The sequence below is a fragment of the Aythya fuligula genome, chromosome 5, assembly GCF_009819795.1.
Source record: "Aythya fuligula isolate bAytFul2 chromosome 5, bAytFul2.pri, whole genome shotgun sequence".
Lineage (NCBI taxonomy): Eukaryota > Metazoa > Chordata > Aves > Anseriformes > Anatidae > Aythya > Aythya fuligula.
Genome location: NC_045563.1, coordinates 21,965,444 through 21,984,666, shown reverse-complemented (window position 1 = coordinate 21,984,666; position 19,223 = coordinate 21,965,444). Strand labels below are relative to the sequence as shown.

The 19,223-nt window shown below is 55.8% G+C and overlaps 2 protein-coding genes across 2 annotated transcripts in view; both read left to right on the top strand.

Moving 5' to 3' along the window:
* The first annotated feature begins 496 nt into the window (after positions 1-496).
* TNNI2 (troponin I2, fast skeletal type) lies at positions 497-3,482 on the top strand. The gene is made up of 7 exons (XM_032189080.1): positions 497-526; positions 700-706; positions 1,885-1,926; positions 2,239-2,367; positions 2,577-2,666; positions 2,801-2,977; positions 3,305-3,482. Exons 1-7 carry the CDS (start codon positions 519-521, stop codon positions 3,401-3,403), a joined length of 552 nt encoding a protein of 183 aa, XP_032044971.1. The 5' UTR covers positions 497-518; the 3' UTR covers positions 3,404-3,482.
* Positions 3,483-4,606: 1,124 nt separating this feature from the next.
* LSP1 (lymphocyte specific protein 1) overlaps positions 4,607-19,223 on the top strand; it is a 40,060-nt gene continuing 25,443 nt past the window's right edge. Inside the window, exon 1 of the mRNA XM_032189032.1 lies at positions 4,607-4,750. Within this exon, the coding sequence (XP_032044923.1) occupies positions 4,671-4,750 (80 nt within the window). The 5' untranslated portion in view covers positions 4,607-4,670. The remainder of the gene's footprint in view (positions 4,751-19,223) is intronic.

Here is a 19,223-nt window from a genome sequence, read left to right as displayed (position 1 = left end):
CTCCATTCCCAGTGCCCAAAGCCATCATGGTCTTTGGGGTATGTCTCCTCCATGAAGCGTGGCAGTGCTGTTTTCCCCATTAGTAGACAGGGAGGTTGAAGCTTGAAATAGCCATTTAGTTTGCTACAGCCCTATGTGATAAGAGCTGTATGACAGAGTCAAGTGGCAGACATGTCTTCCCCCCTCTTCCTTCATTGCATAAAGTGGCATCTTGGGGGCCAAGGAAGAATCACCCCTGCAGGGCTCACTGTCACAATCCCTTTTTCTGGCCTGGCACCGCTTGTCCCAGTGCAAATGTAGCCGTGAGCTGGCACGTGCTTGCCTCTCGTCTACAAACCTCAGCCTAGTTCCCCTTGAGACGGGAATTTGGAGAAGTTGGGACAAACCCCTTCCTCTTTTTCTTTCTTTGTCTCGGGTAATCTTGCTTTGTTTCTCAACGCAAGAAAGCCAACACCAGCATGAATAATTGTAAATTATTTTTTGGTTTTCGTTGCAGGCTCACAACCATCTAAAGCAAGATGTCTGAGTAAGTTCCCATTTTCTCTCTCTGCTATGTCGCTGGCCTTTAAACACTTTCATCCAGCTGCCAGCTTTTTACACTTGTTAAGATGCATCTGCTTGTTTCTGACTGGGATGCTAACTGCCTTTTCTCCCCTTTTTCTTCCTCCCCGTCCTTGTCTGCCTGCTCTACCTGACCAGTGAAGAGGTAAGTGTGTCCTGCTGGGGCTTTGCCTTCAGCCGTGCTCAGCCCTGCAGCCCTCGCTTCGCAGCTCCTCCGTCAGGAAGGTGGCTGCACCTCCTCCGCCAGCAGGAGGGTGCTGAGGGGACACTGGGGCAGGGATGGCCTTGAAGTCCAGGGATGGCTGTGGAAATGCAGGGCAAGGGTTTTGCCATGGCAGAAGGAGGGGTTCCTGCACCAGACTGCCTCCAAGTCAGCACTAGACCCCAAACTCCCCTCAGGTCGCTGCAGGAGCCATGGCAATGAGGACCAGGTGCAGGGTCAGCCAGCGTGGCTCCGTAGCTCCTCTGAGCAAGCTGCTCCATCCTCCATCTCCCCACACACCCAACACAGCACGAGGCAGAGCTTGTTCTCACGTAGAGAAGAGGATTTCAGAGCAGTGCACAAACCCTGTACCACAGTGCTGATGTCCAGCAGGTGCTCTGACTGCCCACAAAGCCCAATGGGAAGGCCAGGAGGGCACTCTTTGCTAAGGCAGCACTTCTCAGATGGAATATAAGCCCTGTGCTTGGAGTCCTCAAGGACTCTGATCTCCTGTGGCCCATGCCCAGAACCTTACGAGCAAGATCCCACTGGTCAGTGATGCATTGCATCTCTGCGCTGGATGCCTTTTATCTGCAGAGCCCTTGGCTTCTGTCAGGAGGGCCTTAGCACCATCTGTACATGCAAAACCTGCCAGATTTGGTTGCAGTTCACTCAGCAGATCCTTATCCACTTCCTCCTGTACGTAGCAGACCAACACCCAAACGCTGCTTTCTACTCGCCCACATCTGCACGTTGGATGCAGGGTGCATTTCCCCTGCCCCAGCCATACTCAGGCTCACTCTCCTCTGGCTGAAGGGCTGAGGACACAGCTGCAGTGCCGTGGTGGACCAAGGCTGTGGTTTCTCCTCTGAACAGGAGACCTGCTGATGCTGATCTAGTGCACTGTGGGTACAAAAGGCAGGAGAGCTCTCCCAGGCTCGCCAAATTGTGAGGGTTTCACGCAGCTGAGTGCATTGCATTTCTTACCTGGCATCGCAGGGGGGATGAAGCTGGTTTGGGGACCAAATGTGGGTCAAGCTGCGGGGTTGTATGGGGAAAGGAAACGCATGGGGAAATGTACACACCGTAACCTTCTTTTCTATCATTTTTCCTTCCTACAGAAAAAGAGGAGGGCAGCCACTGCCCGGCGGCAGCACCTGAAGGTAGGTGACACCGGGCTGGGTGAGCTGTGTCCCTACTGTACCATCTCCTACCCCGAGCAGCTCCCCTAGGCACTCTCCTGCCTGGGAAAGGCCACGATGCACAACGTGAGGTTCCCTGTGCGCTTTTCTGCCCCTTACCAGGGAGCCTTCTGCACAGCGGGACTCTGGTGCTGGGGGAGGCTGGAGCCAGCATCCCCCAGAGCTTCTCAGCAGTCCCCCTGAATCCCCCCTGTGTGGGATGTGGGTGGTTTGGCCATGGGGAGCTTTCTTTTGCCCCTACTCCACGCTGATCATCCTCCTGTTGCTTTGCAGAGTGCTATGCTCCAGCTTGCTGCCACTGAAATAGAAAAAGAAGCAGCTGCTAAGGAAGTGGAAAAGCAAAACTACCTGGCAGAGCACTGCCCTCCTCTGTCCCTCCCAGGATCCATGCAGGAACTCCAGGTAAACACCTCTTTCACCCTTACGCCCTGCAGGCCACCCTTCACCATCTGGGATCAGATGGTCTTGAATGATGGCCTGGTCCTCCTCCAGCCTTCGGGCTTTTTGGAGACAGAGGGGTCTGTCAGAGACACAGGAGAAGGAAGAGGTCTGGCGAGAGGAACCACCTGCATGTCCTAGTACTCAACATCCCTCTCCGTTTTTCCTCCCAGGAGCTGTGCAAAAAGCTGCACGCCAAGATCGAGTCAGTGGATGAGGAAAGGTACGACACAGAGGTGAAGCTACAGAAGACTACCAAGGAGGTGAGCATCCCCTGGGGCCATCCCGTAGCTGCCTCAGCAGAGCCTCTGGCTCATCCTTCCTCCCTCCCCATGCCTCTTGCTGGTGCATGACGCTCACGCTGGGCTGTCTCTGCCCCTTCTTCTCCTCCCTGCAGCTGGAGGACTTGAGCCAGAAGCTGTTCGACCTGAGGGGCAAGTTCAAGAGGCCACCCCTGCGTCGGGTGCGCATGTCGGCAGATGCCATGCTGCGCGCCCTGCTGGGCTCCAAGCACAAGGTCTGCATGGACCTGCGGGCCAACCTCAAGCAAGTCAAGAAGGAGGACACAGAGAAGGTACCCATTCCCTCTCCCACATGGGCATCAGCCCCTGATATTGGGAGCTGATGCCTCCCTGCATGATAGACAAGGTGGGGGGTGAGGGTCCTTCCTGCTCCATAATTCCTCTCCTAGCTCCCAGTGTCAAAAATGTGGCATGCGGCCCCAAAAGACGTACAGGAGGGGTGGAATTGGGCTCCTCTAGCTGACATGGGGTTGTCCAGGGGAGACGAAATGTTAGAGAACCTGTGGTGAGGTTTCCATGGCCAGAAGGGTGAAGGGGCTGTGCTCGGGGGGTATTTCACCCTGTGGAGCCATCCCACCACGTGCCCATCCCTCCTGCAGGAGAAGGACCTCCGCGATGTGGGCGACTGGAGGAAGAACATCGAGGAGAAGTCTGGCATGGAGGGCAGAAAGAAGATGTTCGAGGCTGGCGAGTCCTAAGCACTGCTGTTTCCACGCCTGCCTTTCCCACCCTCCTCCATCCCCTCCTGACATGGCTGTGGCCATGGCCACCTTCCCCTACCCCCGGCCCCAACAAGTCCTCGCCACGCATCGAGCCCACCGGCCGGGTGCTGTTTCCCTGGTTTTGTGCAGAGCTGCAGTCTGGAAGCAGCGGTGTAAATAAAGCTTTGGTGGGAGAGGGGGATGTCGCCTGCCGTGCTAGGGACGGGGAGGCCCCGTGCTGTGGGACCACCTTGGGGACGCTCATCTCCAGCAGGAGGCTGCCTTGGCCTGGTGTGCTCAGTGGGCAGCAGCACGGGATGCTCCCCTGCTGCCCTCCTTGTGGTCTCCATCTCGTGGTGACGGGGTTGGAAGGGACATTTCGTCTCTCCTAAGATCTGTCCTCTGACCCCATCACAGGAGCTGCCATGCCTGGGCACTGCTTGGGCAGGCAGAGGAGAGGGCTGGGGGTTTTGGGGTGGTGAGGAACCATCTGCCAGAGGAAGGAAGTGGGTGAGGCCACGGCACAATGCCATCGCCTGCTCTACCTCCTCCTGCTTCTGCTTGTTCCCCAGCGGGGGCTGAGTGGGGGCCAGGAGGTGATGGCCCCATGCTGGGCACTTCTTGGTAGCCTCTTGTTGGTTCTGGTCACTCCTTGCACTGGTGTTCATGCCCATGGTGCTCTGCTGTGGCTCCTCTCCCTGTGGGGTGATGGCTGGGGGGACAGGAGCTCTCAGCCCAGGCACGGGGGGCATGCAGCCTGCGTTGGTGGTGCAAAGCAGCCACCCCCAGGGCTGCAGGGGATGTTCAGCACCTGGAGAGGAGCAGGCTAGTGCTGTGAGAGGTGTGAAATCCAGATTACCTCCGTGCCATGGTGATGGTGCCCCATACACCACAGGGTGCTGCGGTTCAGGGCTGCAGGATGTCCCCATATGAGCCGTGCCAGCACCAGGGGTGGCCCTGGGTAGCGGTGGGTTGCCCTTCTCCCTGCTGGGGGGGATGTCCACGCTCCTCCCTTCCCCTTTAGTTTTTCTTAGCGCTTCCCTCTTTCGAGGCTGCCGACAGAGGCGAAACCTTAAAATAATCTGAACCATTTTTAAAAAAAAATTATAATTTGCCTTCTCCCATCCCCCCTAAACCCACAAAGTTTCCGGCACAGCTCACTTCTGCCCAGCGCAGGAAGAGCGAAGCTGCGGCAGCAGCACCCTTGCGCGCCGTCCCCCCAGCCCTGAGCCGTCCCCAGGGCACTGTGCCGGACAGGAGGGAGATGTCGGACTCGGAGGAGTGCCACCAGGGTGCAGGAGGAGAGGACCAAGTGGGAGATGAATCCCACCAGGAGAGTGAGAGGTGAAGCCTGGGGACTGGGGAGCCCAGCGGAAATGAATCTGGGAGGATGGGGAGCTGGGAGGGGAGGTGTTGGGGGGAAGGAATGTCGTGGGGCCAGTATGAGAATGATCCATGGGACATGAAGGTGATCAGATGCCTTGGCAGGGTTTTGGTGAAGCCCTTCAGCTATGGATAGACTTAGATTTCCTAAAGGTCCCATCTCCTTTGAACTTCAAAGCCGCTGGGGGGGTTGGTTCAGTGGGGAACCTGTACTCCCATGCAAGCTCAGCGAGGGGTCTGGCTCCAAGACTGGGGCCTGCCATGGTGCCCCACAGTTGAAATCAGCCCTGTCTTTAAGGCAAATTGGGGCAGACCCTGCTGCAGGATGTGTCCTCTCTCAGTGCGCATGGGTGGGTGACTTTGGTGGGAAGGAGATGGGAGGCAGGAGGGATGCCCAAACCCCTCGCAAGAGGGATCCCCCTTGCAGGAGGGATGCTCAGACCCCTTTTGCTCTCACCTGCTGCCTTTGCCATGGCTTGTAGGACCATGCTCAGGATTTGTGACACCAGCAGCTAACGTGGCTGTGGGATGGGGCTGGGAGGAGGTGCTGCCTTGGCGGTCTGATTTCTTTTTGTGTCCGCTACGCCTATAAACTGAATTAACCTGGACATTTTTCAGGCTGGCTGCTGTCTTTTGTCAGCTTACACATCTCCCCGTTCCTCCGGTCTGCTTTGTTGCTTTATCAACAGACTGTGATTTTACAATCTGTTGTACTCTGTACTTGTACTCTGGTCACTCCACAGCAGGCGGCTTTCCATAGGGGTTAAGGGGAAAGAGACCAGCAGCAGCGACCAAACTGCAGCTGACTGCAATAGGGGAAGGCAGAGGTAAGCTTGGCCGAGGAATCCCACAGAAGTATTCAGATTTGGATGCAGCCAGGTTGAGGCTGAGCATCCCTGGAGCCTGGGGGTTGCCTGATTTTCTCCTCCAGCTTCAAAGCTCGCATTAGCATTTCTCTGCAAGGCTGCTGAAAGGCAGCACACTTCATGTCGAGAGAAAAAAACACCCCTGAGTGACAAGGAGAGGGGAAAGGTGTGTCATCTCCTATTGCTGACGGCTGCGCTGAGTGTTTGGGCTGACACCTGACAGCAATTAGCCCTGGCTGAAGGCTTGACTGGAGGCTTCAAAAAGGTGCTGGAGCCGCAGTGCGTGACTGCCTGCAGGAACAAAGGGGAAAGCTTTGCTGCTGGGGGGTGCTGAGGTGTAATTCCAGGCAGTGCTCATTTGCCTTGCAGGGGAAGGAGCCTTTTTGGGGTGGCTGAGCCCTTTTTTGGGTGGCCGAGCCCCTTCACCTCTTGCTGCAGTGGGTGGAGGTATATTGGCTTAGCCAGGGCCATGCAGCAGGAGTCCCTGGTGGGGCAGCGCAGGGCAGGGCTAGGTGTTTCCTTTCTCTGTTTTCTCCTGGAGCTTCAGATAAATAAGATACGAAGGCACCTGTTTTATAGCATTGAAACTCTTTTTGAAACTTTCTGATAAATTGTGTGCATGGATGCTAATTAAAGCTGGTGCAGCCCTTTCTTTCAGATGAATTGTAATGAAATATTAAATGGATGGAAAAAAGAGAGCAAAAGTAATTTTTCTTTGTTTGTTAAAAAAAAAAAAAAAAAAAAAGGAGAATCACTTTCCCTCCTGATTTGTGTAATGGTTTCATGTGCAGCTCTGAACCCCTCCTTTTGCTTGCACTATTTACATGTTTGCCAAGCTCTCACAATTTCCACCCCCTAAATGGAGGAAGGAAGTGTGTGTTTGCTGCCTGGGGCTGCCTCTCTTCTGCCTGTGGTTAGCTCAGCTCTCTGCTCTCCTCACCTCAGGCAGAAGTTCTTCTCAAGGCCATCAGTGTGTGGATGGAGGGGTGGATGGATGGATGGAGTCAGGGCAGTGCAGCTAAGACAGTGTGAGGAGTGCCGGGGATGCGAGCGGTGGGATGGAGCTGCCAGGGAAGCCAATCCTGAGGCTTTCTGGTGGCAATGTACGCATACCTTGGAGATATGGGAGAGGAAAAAAGAAGTTGGGTTTGCTTGATGAGCTTTGAAATCTGCCCAGTGTATATAGAGGAATTCACGACAGGGAAGGCTTACACTCGTATAACTATTGAGGCAATCCCAGCCTGGACACAGCTTACCCCTTGTCCCTGTGTGACCAGAGGCATGGTGGCAGAACCTTGCTCGTGCTGGTGTACCACCACCAAAAACCAGCTGGAGTTGCACTTTTCTACGAGCTGCCCTTGCTCTCAGGGTGTCTCGGGGCTGTGAGCCCAACACAAAGCCTGCCCTGCAGGACACGGCCACGTGAGCGTGGCTCATGAAGCAGGTCCAGTTGTGGAGTGAGGGGCTCAGAGCCAAGAAGCCAGCTTCTCCCTAGTCCCCTGCCACCTCCCCTGCGGGGCTGCCTTCCCGGGAGCTGCAGGAAGCCCTCAGCAGCCCTTGTATGGTCAGCACCAAGGGAAGGGCTCCACTGCGCCAGCAGGCCCCAGGCTTTGCTCGGCCACGTCTGTCCCCAGCTGTCTGGAATTCTCCAGATCCTTAGAGGAGTCTCGAGGGTCTCTGCGAAGATGAGTCTTGTTGCTAAGTATACCCGTGTCTGAAAGGAGGCTGGCCGGGAAAGCTGATATGGGGAGAGCCCTCGGCACATGGGATTCCTTGGGGGAGGGATGGCTGAGCCCCGCACGGGGTGACCGCTCCGAGTTTGCCCCAGCTGGGAGCAGAGGAGTGAAGAGGAGTAGGGGAACACACAGGGGAGGGCCAGCAGACCCCAGCTGGAAGACCTAAGGAAGCTGGGCAATACTGCAGCATTTCCATATTAGATGTAGGTGTTCTGGCAGGGGCATTAGGGATGAAGAGCTGCCTCTAAATATAGGGACGTATCAGGTGCCTTCACTGCCCCTTTCTCCTTGCAGGAAACCCTGGCTTGTCTTGCCTATTTTGCAATGTAAAGCTGGGGGTTTGGGAGTGTGGGTGTTAATAGGGGATAGCCCAGGAGCTTTTATTTGAGTTTTTTTAACCACTGAAGGATGTGCTAGCCAGAGGGTTAGCTGAGCATGGGCTGCCAAAAAAAAAAAAAAAAAAAAAAAAAAAAGTGTGTATTTTAAAACAGTTTAAAAACACTTGGGGTGAAATCTGGCTCTGAAGCCTGTGGGATTCCCTTCTCTGTGGGTTCTGGAGACAGCTTGCTGTGGGGCTGGGTGTCCTGGCACCAGTCCAGGAGTTTTGCCAACCCCCGCACTGCTGGCTGCTGCTGGAGCCCATGCCATGGGGTCACCCAGCCCCTCCAGCATCCCATGGCTGCACCCCAGGAGGGGGAAAGCTCTGCTTGTCCTTTGTCCAGCATCACTAAAGCACATCCCTTCGTGCCACGAGGAGCACCAGGAGTCTGGGCTGAGCTTTGGCCTCCCACGGCCGTGGCTGAGGTTTCTGCTCCCTTACCCAGAGTCTGACATGTTCCTCCCAGGACTGAGGCTTTGGACCCCCTGGGGAGGTGTTTCGGCATCCTTTGAAGGATGCCGTTTGTTTGGGAAGGGAATGAGGTGCCTTATCCACAGGATTTGCCCTCTGTTGGGTGCCAGCTACAGGTAGTTTCTTATCGGACCCGTGTGACACCTGCCAGGACTTGAGCAGGTGTTTTACACAGCCCGAGGCATCTCCGATGGTGCTGCACATCTGTTTAGGCACCTGAATTGCCGAGTTCCCAAATCACATAGCGAGCATGGACCACTGCTGAGATCTGGGCTGAGGCTGAGCAGGTATCCCTGCCCTCGGGCTGCCTGGGTGCTCCGAGGAGGCTCAGCTACCAAGGGGTTAACCGGCCCTGCTTGGCGCCCGTGTGTGCTTTCCTTGCCATGGATCCCTCCTAACACGCACCAGATGTGTGAGGCAGCTGCCGGAGTGCCTTAATCCCAGGTTTCGGCACTCGGGGCTGCCTTTCTCACGGGCAGGTCCACAGCAGGGTCTCTGGGGGCTCACAGGGCGGCTGGCAGCACCCATCCTCATCCAGTCGAGCTGGGCATCTTCTGCTGTCGGCTGCCTGCAGTCACCTGCGGGGTGTGCTGCTGGCGTGGAGGCAGAGCTGGTGCTGACGGTGTGATATTGGGTCGTACGGGATGAACAGTGGTGTCTGGAGACAGAGCGATGTGGATTTGCCCTGCCACAGAGGAGCTTCACACCAGCCCCGTGTCTGAGAGCTGTCCAGGGACTCCGTGGGTGGAGAAACACGTGGGCTGAATTTATTAACGAACCCAAAGGGAACCCCATTCAGGGACTGGTGACCCGCTGGCACCGGGGGGCTGAACGCTTGCAGCCACCTGGGAGCACCTGGTCTGAGATGTGCAAGGCTTGGTTCCCTTGAAGCTGGATTTATTTGGATTTCTCTTGTTATTGAACGGAAATACAGGCCTGATGTTTTGGGTAGCGTGCATCAGCACCACCCCACTGTCTGCGGTGAAGCTGTGCCAGTTTGCATCAGCTGGAAGTCTTCGGTTCTTTCCCTTACAAGCTCATTTTGCAAACGAACCCCTTGCTAGGGATTTTTTCTGCATTACGAAGCAGCCCCTCTCCCAGCCCTAGGTATCTGTTGCTTGCTGCTGCTAAATAGACACTATGTGCAATTTGTTTTATCAAGCTCCTGCCAGACGGGCTGGAAAATATGATCACTCCTTCGGTGCATGCGCATGCATGTGCTTTTTTCTGCTGCAAAAGCAGTTTCCTTTCCAGGGAAAGGTTGCTCCGGAGCCATTAACATTGACAAACCCTGAGCTATTGACACATCCCAAGCAACCACAACTGCCATCCATTTGTGAAGGGCAAAGTTCCCCCCCCCCCCCAATAAAATCAGAAGCGATAATTGAACCGGCTGCTGGAATGGTTTCAAAGCAGGCGCCTCCTCGCAGTTGCCTCTTACCTTCTGTAAGGGAGCTGACAGCAGTGGGCCTGAGCTCAGCTGTGCCCGAGGAAAGGCTCGTGTGTTATCCACTGTGTGCTCCCCTGCCCTGAGGGGCTTCTCCTTCCCCGGGCTGGCATTTCTCGCTCCTCTTTTCCTCTCCGGTTGACATGGTCCTGCATACAGCTTCAGCTTGTGCTTGCCCCGATCCGTCTTCCTGGAGCTAATGGCAGAAAGGCTCCTTTCAGCTCTGTATGAGGTCTGGCACTGCAGAATTAATTAATTTTTGGATGCACCCCAGCACTTTTCCCTGCCCCTCCATGGTGGCTCCTATCTTTTTGCCTGGCTCCAGCAGGGGAGGCGTGGATGGATGCTGGCTTTCTGTGAGCTGGGATTAGCTGTCTTCCCATGAAGCTTGGAAGTGGGAATTGCCAGATGATGCTTGGGGCTTCCTTCCTACCCCTTAGCCCACCCTAGCCCTAGCAGGAGAACCAGCCTGGCAGCGTGAGGCAGGGGTTAGTGGCTGCTAGAAGTGCCTGTGTTGCACAGAGCAGTGCCACACCATGGGAAAATCGTGTGGCCACCTCTGCTCTTCATGGTGCTGCTCTGGCTCATGCTTGCACCCCCTCTGCTTGCTGCCCTCCTCCTCCCTTTTTAAACCCATCTTTCATTTTCCTTTTGCTCCCTTCTCCCTCGGTCCTCTCATTTCTTTTCCTCATTCGTATCCCTCATGGAGCACCACACCATCTCTCACCATGCTTACAGGCTCCCATCTCCCCTCTCACTGGGAGATGAAGCAAATCCGTGGGGTTTTAGGCTTATGATCTGTCCATAAAATGCTCCAAGGGGACACAACATGATGGGTCCCTCTTCTGTCCTGCATGGGGGTGAGAGGGCAGCAGTGGGATGAGGAATGAGGGCTGCTCCTTCCAGCCCCAGCTCTCTCTCCTTTTTGTTTCTGCCTCTCTGGATGTCATAGGAAGAAAGTCATCGTTGTTCCCGAGCCAAGCGCCTCAGACTTCTGACATGGTGTTTGTTGACTCTTTGGACTCAGCCCACAATCATACGTGCTCCTCCTTGGGAGCCAGGCCCCCTGCAGCCCCAACATCTCTCGCCTGCGGTGCTGCCCCACGTGGCTGTGGGGTGAGCCCAGGGCCAGGCGCTCTCCTGCGGAGCCCTTCCTGAGCGCCTCCCACCTCCTCTGCCCCACTGCCCCTCGAGGTATGTGGGCTGGCAGAAAGCCCCTTGCTTGGGCAGCCCCTGCCCGCTGCATTCCCTCCCTGTCTGCCCCTGGGGTCACGTCTTGTCTGGGGAGCATCCTTGTGCCGCTGCCAGGGGTGGCTGCAGGTGCAGGCAGGGCAGGTTGATCCCACCTCCAAGAGCTTGCTCTGCCTTCTGGTGGCACCTTCGGCATGGCTGTACATCCCCTGCTTCACCCCGGGGTGTTTTCTAGTGCTCGCCAGACCTGGCAGGTCCTCAGCACTCCGACCCTGCTCTTCCCTCCCCAGAAATCACAGCACCCCAACTAACCGTGCCGACGGGACACACGGCCTCATGACAGCACGCTTCTGGAGCTTGCAACTGGCTGCTCCTGCTGAGAAGGAGATAATGTGCTGCTCTTGGCTGCTAGACACCCAATTTCCTTGGGATTATCTCTGCCTGCCTGTTCTGGCCTCTGCACTTGGCTGCCCGAAAATGAGTGCTGATGGAGTGTGCCGAGTGGGAACTAGGGATGGAGGGGACGCAGGCAAACCCTCTCCATCAGGCTGTTGTGCTGCTTGTGCCAGCTGGGGCCCCCTTCTTGCTGAACTGGGGCTCCTGGGAGGCTGGGCAGGTGCTGGTTTCGAAGTGGGGTTTGCCCATGGTGAAGAGGTCCGGGAGGTGTCAGGATGGGCAGAGAGGGTTGGGTGGCAGGGGGAAGACTGCGGGGTTTCTGACCCTAAAGCCACCCTTGCTGGGGCAGGGCTTAGCCCACGCTGGAGCAGCAGAAGCTGTTCCTGCAAGGGGGTCTGCTCTGGGTGGGTTCCCCGCTCTGACATGGGGGCACGGCTGCTGGAAACCACGCTGGCCCTACGAAGGGCCAATCCTCAGCATGACTGCCTGTTGGAACCCGCGCTGCTGCTCGGCCGGGCTGGTACCGCTTTGCATCGCCGCGTGTTTGGGGAAAACTGCTTCGGATGCATTTCTTTGTTAGCAATGGAGTCTTTTTTCCTAGTTTTTCCTCTCCCCCCCCCACTCACTAGACCATGTGTTAGGCTCCGACTGATTTTGCAACCAGCCCTACATAGCAGAGCGGTTGTGTAATTAACGGGAACTGGTGCGGCCCTATCTCCGGGGGACTCCCGCCTCCTCCCCACAGCAGCCCAGCCCGCCTCGCTCCCTCCTGGCCTCTCACCTCTCCGCTGCCCCTGCTGCAGGAGAAGCCCTGGGAAGCTCCCCAGTGGCCGGCAGCAGCTGTCAGGGTGCTCAGGGCATCCCTGCTCCCATATTGGGGTGAGGTTTTGCTGTGGGGATTTGTGGTGGTTCTCCTAAGCATGCGCCACACACTCCCACTGAAAAATAATAAAAAAGGAGATGAATTAATTCTTTGTTTCTCTTCCTGTGTCTGCTGTGCTCCTGCCCGCTTCCTGGTGGGACCAGGAGGTTTGCTGCTGCGAAACGAGGTGTGCAGCTGCGGGGCCGGGGCTGTTCTTGGCGGCGTGGTGGGATGCAGGCTGCTGCACCTGGGCTGGGCGGCGAGCGCGGGAGGAGAGGGGACAGAAGTGCCTCTGTTCTGCAGGATGGTGCTGTGGGACCACTCTTCCTCCAGCTGTGGTGTGGGGGGCTCTTCCTCTTGGTGCTTCCCAGCAGACGGGTCCTGTCCCAAAAAGCAGAGCCCTGTAGGTGCGTGCACCATTCGGAGCATGGGGGCAGTGGTGGTGAAGTCCAGAGGAACGTCCTCTGGCTTGATCCTAATTACCCTGTAAATACTCACAGGGCTGGGACGTGCTCCTTTTGAGCAACAGAGGCCTTTTGTGGTGAATCTCTTGCGTCGTCTCCCCAGCCCCGAGCTCGGAAATAGCAAACACAGTGTGACAGCATCGGAGGGGCCGCAGAGCGAGGCCAGGATCAGTGTCTGTGCTCGCTGGGTTTGTGATCGCTTAGGGGAAGTTTGGTAAATACCTGAAAAAAACAAAACTGTTTCGAAATGAAGCCAAGGAGAGGCACATCCTTCTGATCTGGGCCCAACGCACTTCCTTTTTATTGATATTTCTGGGTGTATTTCGCGGGCAGCTTCCCCATTTCAATAAGCACTTCTGGAGAAGTGATTGAAATGTGTAAGTAAGGTGAGAGGGGGCTGAGGGCAGAAGGAAGGTGAGAGCAGGGGTCTCCCCCCAGTGGGACACGATGAGGAGGAGGTGGGCAGGTTGTGCCATGTGCACTGCTGCCTGCTGGGCTATAGAAGGGCTGGGACTTGGTAGGTGCGAGTCCAGGCACCCGCTGCTCTGGAATAGAATAAACTTCCCCTCAAAGTCACATGTGGACCGTGGGATACAGGTGAGGGAGGAAAGGCTGATTTTGTTATTTTTTTCCAACACTGCTCCCATGATGAGGCAGCAGAAAGGTGAGAGCAGTCACCTGTCCCTGACAGCATGGCAGGTGGTGTTGGCAGATGACATGGTTCCCAGTCCTTCACCGGCCACTCACATGCTTCTTTATCCTCCTGAAGTGCTGATGCTTCGTGAAGGCAAGCCAGATCATTTTTTGCTCTCTCTCTGGTTGATGCTTGGGGAAACTGATGCACGGCAGAGTCGGTCACCTGAGCAGGCAAAGAGGAGTGGTGAGCGCAGAAGCAGGGTGCGTGCCCCCTGCTGCCTGATGGCAGCCCCCAAAATCCAGCTGCTGGCCTCATCTCCTGAGAAGAGCTTCCCCTGGAGCAGTTCCCCAGTGCTAAAGCCCCTCTGGCATTAACCTGGCTCTGGGTTTGTCTTTAGGCACACGGGGACAGTGGGGAGGTGAGACTTCTCCCGATGTGAACGGAGCAGGGCTGCCCGAGTGCAAGCTGCAACCCGAGGGCACAAACCCAGGCTGGCTTTGTTCCCAATTGTTGTAATAGGGAAAGCAGTGCTGGAGGTAAGGGGGGAGTAAAAAAAGGGAAAAGGAAAAGGAAAAAAAAGGAAAAGGAAAAAAAGGAAAAGGAAAAAAAAAAAAAAGAAAAGAAAAGGAAAAACCAGAAAAGGAAAAAAGGAAAAGGAAAAAAAAGGAAAAAAGGAAAAAAGGAGAAGGACAGAAAAAAAAAAAAAAAAAAAAAAAGGAAAAAAAGAAAAGGAAATGAAAAGGAAAAAAAAAAAAAAAAGAAAAAAGGAAAAAAGGAACAAAAAAAAAAAGAAAAAAAAAAGAAAAAGGGGTAAATGGGGAGGGAGAAGAGCTGGAGAAGAGGAATGAGGGAGGGATAGAAGTGAGAGGGAAGCAGCCCGGGGGGGGAGCGCTGGGCTTTGTGCTGCGCTCGCAGGCAGCATCCAGCCTCGCATCCAGCGCTGCTCTCGGCAAGCTTTCTCCCTGACATTTCCAGCAGGCAGAGGAGGAGGAGGTGGAGGTGGAGGAGACAAGAGGGGGTGGGCCGGGGGGGGCTCGCAGAAACAAAAGGAAACCAGCTGCAGAACTTCCTGAAGACGGGGCCGGGGGGAGAAGCGAGGGCGTGCGGCGCCGGGCGGGAGCTGCGGGAAGGGGAGCCGCCAGCCTTGGCCACCATGACCAGCGCGATCCTGAGGAGGAACTCCAGCAAGCAGGGCCTGCAGAACCTCATCAGGTGAGCGCCCACCTGCCGGGGGGCCGGGGGGGCCCGGAGGGGCCGCCTGTGCCGGGAGCCGTCCCCGCGCCCCCTGCGATCAGCGGGGTCCGGTCCCCAGCCCCGACCGCTCGCGGTGCGCCGCAGGGAAGGCAAATGGATCCCCCCCCTTCCCCAGCAATATGAGAAAAGCAGATCTGAACTTACTGATGGCTTTTCCAGGAGCACACAACTGGAATAACTCAGCGCGGCCGGGCTGTGACACTCACCTGAGCCGGCTGCCTTTTTTTTTTTTTTTTTTTTTTCCTTTTTTTCCCCGAAATGTGCATTGTGCCGTGCCTGCTGTGATGTGCATGCTTAATTCTGCGAGGGGCCGGGTCCTCCCGGGGCTGCGAGCTGGCGCTGTGCCCTTGATTCAATCAATCGCGATAGTGCTTGGAACCTCTCTTCCTTACCGGGGCAGGGAGGAGGATGGCAGGGTTGTTTTTTTTTTTTTTTTCCTTTTCTCAGCCCAGGCTGAACGGAGGAGCATGGCCACATTGTCTGCTGGTGCTGGGATTCCCTCCCATGCGCTCACTCTGGTTTTGAGCCGGAGCTGGAAATACACCCCCGGGACCAGCAGCAGCTGGTGCTGGGGCAGCTCGCACGGTCCCTTGCGTCCCTCCCTGGCAGGAGAGACGAGCTGCTCCCCTCCTTATATTTAACCGAGCCCCTGAGCGAAGGGAGGATGGAATTAGGGAGCACCAGGCTCACATCCCACGTGCTGGGCACCTCCGGGCTCCCTCGTGCTGCTGGCGGTGAAAGATGGGGCTGGTGGGACAGATGTTCCCAGGCAGTTTGGGATTTCCCTGGTAATGCAGGCTGCGAACCTCACCCTCCGAGTGAATTCCTTGCTGTGTGGGGGAGGCTGGGACCAAAAGTCACCCCGTCCCTGCCACCTCCTGGTCTGGGCACAGGGGTGGTGGCAGGGAGCTGCTGTCCTCTGGGGTGGGAAAGGGGCATGAGGGGGGAGGCATGCATGCTTTGTACACAGACAAGGGGCATCCGAAGTTGGCACAGCCCAACCAGAGGTGTTTTCTTCTCTGTAACCATGTCCCCGAGTTCCTCCTGCTTCAAGTAGGGACTTTTTTGTGTCCCGGAGGCGTGCGGGGGCTTTTACCAGAGGAACTTTGGGATGGCTTTTGTCCTGAGCGGGGTTTCTATGCTTCATCTGGCTGACGTTGATTCTGGGGCTGTGAATTCCAGCCCTGTTTATAGAGGAGGAGGAAGGAGCTAGGGCGTGAAGATGTGCGAGGGATTTAGCCCGCTGTTTACACCCAAATAACTCCACTAACACTTGCAGAAATCAACAGGAGAACAGGCAGGCTCTGCTCCACTCACAGCCTGTCTTGCAGCTGTATTTTCTCCCTCTTAAGCCTGCCAGGGAGGTGCAGACCCTTGAGCAAGCTCCTTCAGTCTGTGATTGCCTCGAGGCTCCTGGCTTCAAGATACATCCCTGTGAAGACTATGCTCCTGCTCTGCTTTCATCTGTCCCAAGGTGACCGCAGGCTGCATGGTTATGCTTCATAGGTCTGAAGCTCTTCTGACGTGCAGGAGTGTGTAGCTGACCTGGGCACGAGTAAAATAGGCTGTTTGGAGCCTGATGTGTGCGCATCAGGGATTTCCCTGCAGTGCCAGATGTGCCCTTCACTCCTCCACGCCAAGCATCGTGCTCCCTTTGGAGCCTGGTGCGAGGCTCTCAGCATCTTTGCTGGGGTGACCTGTTGGCTCGCATGGTGCTCACCGAAATTTGGGAGGATCTACCTTTTGTGTTGCTTACAGGGAGCCGTGGGTCTGTCGGGGCTAACCAGGGACTTGCCTTCCTTTGGGGCTTGCTTTGGGGTGGGTCGGTGTGCTGGAGAGCCAAGCGGGACGAAGTGCTGTGACAGCACCCTGGGAGCATCCTTCACCTCTCGGCAGGCTGGAAAAAAAAAAAAAAAAGAGCCCGTCCTGTGCCTTGCTTCCTCCCAGGCACAGGGCACGGGTGGCTTTGCAGGAGGTGCTCGGCAGGGATGGGCCACGCAGCGCTATCTGCCTCCCTCCTTCCCCTGCACATACCCCCTCGTGTATAATCTCTCTGTTGGGACCTCCCTGGGGAAATATTTGTCCCTTTGTAGCAAGGTAATGGCACCAACCCCTCGTGCTTGCCAGAGACTTTGTATTTTTGAAGTCTTCTACAAACACAAGCCTCCCTATCTCGTTATCACAGTCTGTTCTCCCCTTATCCTCCTAATGAATTCCTATAAATAAGATAGGGATCCAGCGCCTGTCATGTCGATCCATTCAGTTCATTATCAGTTCCTGCCGGAATTTCTCTCCCTCTATTTATCGAGTCCCAAGTGTTTCACAAAAGAAGATGGCTGTTTAATTAACCCACAAATCAGCCTCTTTGTAAATCCGCGGCAGCGGCCACGCCACTCCCCGAAACTGGGTGATGGGGGCTCCGTGCGTGCAGCGCACTGGATGCAGTCACGATCCCATAGCCACACTGGGTCGGGGGCAGCTTTAAAATACCTTCAGCTCCTTGAATTTCCATGTATGTCGTGAGTGTAATGCTTGGTGCAATGAGAATCCGGGCGTTTGCTTTCCCTTCTGTCCGTGCGTGACATCTCCTGGAGGTGGCCAGGATGTGTCTCAGCAGGGAAGATGCTGCTCTGGTGTCTATTTCTGCTTGACCTCCAGAGCAGGGAGCTGCCTGGGGCCGAGCTGGGAATGAGGAGCTCGAAGGGCTTGGGAAAGGGCGAGGGCTGGATGGCGCTTTGAAGGCGAAGGAGATTTTTTTGAGGGGTGGATGCCAGACCACGGTTCATTGCAAGGGCAGTGGTGGTATCATGGGGGCTACTGCAGCTTCTCTGGGCTCATGTTCACCTCCATGTTCCCTGGGTAGATGCAGGGAGCAGATCCTTCTCCTCCATGGCATCCTCCTGCGTACCATGGGGATGCTTTCGCAGCTTTTCCTGGCCCTGGGGCTTGCTTTGCTAGGAGCACCACATCTGCCATGCGGTGTAATGTTCCTTTTCTGGAAGGAAAGAGGAGCTCAGCAGCCCAGCCGATGCTTTTTGCTTCTTTTTAGCCCAATTGTGCCTCACTTGTCTCTGGCTTCTACTCACCATAAAGTAAGTGGATGTTTAGGGCCTGACCTTGAGGTGATGGAAATTTTGGGGAGCTGCAGGGGGTGATGATGGGGTGAAGCCCCACCATGCATATCTGCAGGTGGTTCAGCCAGCAAGGGCTGCAGGTGGGATGCTGGGGTGCTGTGTGACAACAGGCTTCCCGCTTCCCGAGGCTTTTTTTTTCCCTTTCTCCCACCTTTGGTGACTTGGCTAAGAACAAGAGTTGCAATCAGTGTTTTGGGGCAAAACCTGATGTTTTTTCTCGAAGGCACAGCAGAGGCTGAGGGCTTGTTGGGGACCCTGGTTCCCGTTGCAGCTCAACTCATCAGCACTGGCCATAAATGAATTGAGCCTCAGCTCTCTCAGGGAAATGCACAGCGCGTTCCCACGGCCTCCCTGCTGCCTCCTGTCACTGCTCCGGCAGGAAACTCCCTCCTGCTGCTCTGGGCAGTGGGGCTTCGGGGGAATCACATCGCCCCGAGGACCCTACAACAAATGCCTTGTGGCCGAGCTGGTGGGTCCTCGAGGCTCAGCCCTGCTGTAAGCAGCAGCACGCCTGATACGAATCTTGCTTGAAATCCCAGCTTCAAGCAGGGGCAAAGCATTGTTCTCCTCCATCCTTTGCAGCATGAGTGCATCGAGGAGGTAGCCAAGGCAGCGAGGCTGGGAGGCTTGCTTTCCTCATCGAGAGACACAAAAAAAAATACTCAGGCTTAGTAAGCCAATCCGACCCTCCCTGACAAGCCTGCTTTCTCCTCTGGCGTGCCTCTCCCTTCCAAAAACAGAGCCCAGACTTCCTCCTCTTTAGGCAGACGCCGATTTCTCGAACCTTGCAGCTGAGATAGAGGGAGCGTGAGAAAAGGCCACGGTTCGGGGTCGTACGCGGCACCGATTTCTCACACCTCCTGAGCGCTGCAGCCTGCGCAGGGTGCTGGGAGGGCTCCAGCCCCAGCCCTTTCTCTCCCCCCTCCGCCTCCAAATTCCAGACCGGTGATGTTAATGCATTACCGCACCAGCATATCTGTGTGCTAAGGACCCACGGTCCTGGGGGTGCAATCCATCATCTTGTAAAGGAGTTGTTGGGAGTCTGTCTGCTGTGGTTAAAAATGATTAAAAAATACATAAAAATGGGTTATTAAAGGCACTGGCCTCAGGCTTGTTCCACCAGGCTGGGAGCGCTGCTGGTGGGATGCTTCCCAGCCTTTGGCATAGGTAGGGGAGGGAACTGCTTCTTCTCCGTGGCGTGGGTTTGTGTCCAGGTTTGGGGTGTTGGTGATGAGATGCTGTAACTCCAACAGCAGCATCTATTTCTGCTCCTGTCTTCTGTTTGGTTCATCTTTGTGCAGGCTTTTCCCCTCCCAGGGACCTTGCACACAGGGGCTGGTCCCTGCTGCACCTTCTGGGTGGCGCCAGGAATACCTGGCACGTGTGGCTGTGTAGCTGCATATTTTGTACTTCGGGCAGAAATGGGATATGCTGCTGAGAGGAAAGATCCGGATTCACTTAAAAAAAAAAAAAAAGAAGAGTTGCTTTAATTTTTAAGGGGAAGCTAGGTCTGTGCCACGCTGCCTAGGGTTTTCTTCCATTTCTGCTCGATGAAAGCGCCAGCTGTATCTCACTCGGCTCAGATGCCTTGGCGTGT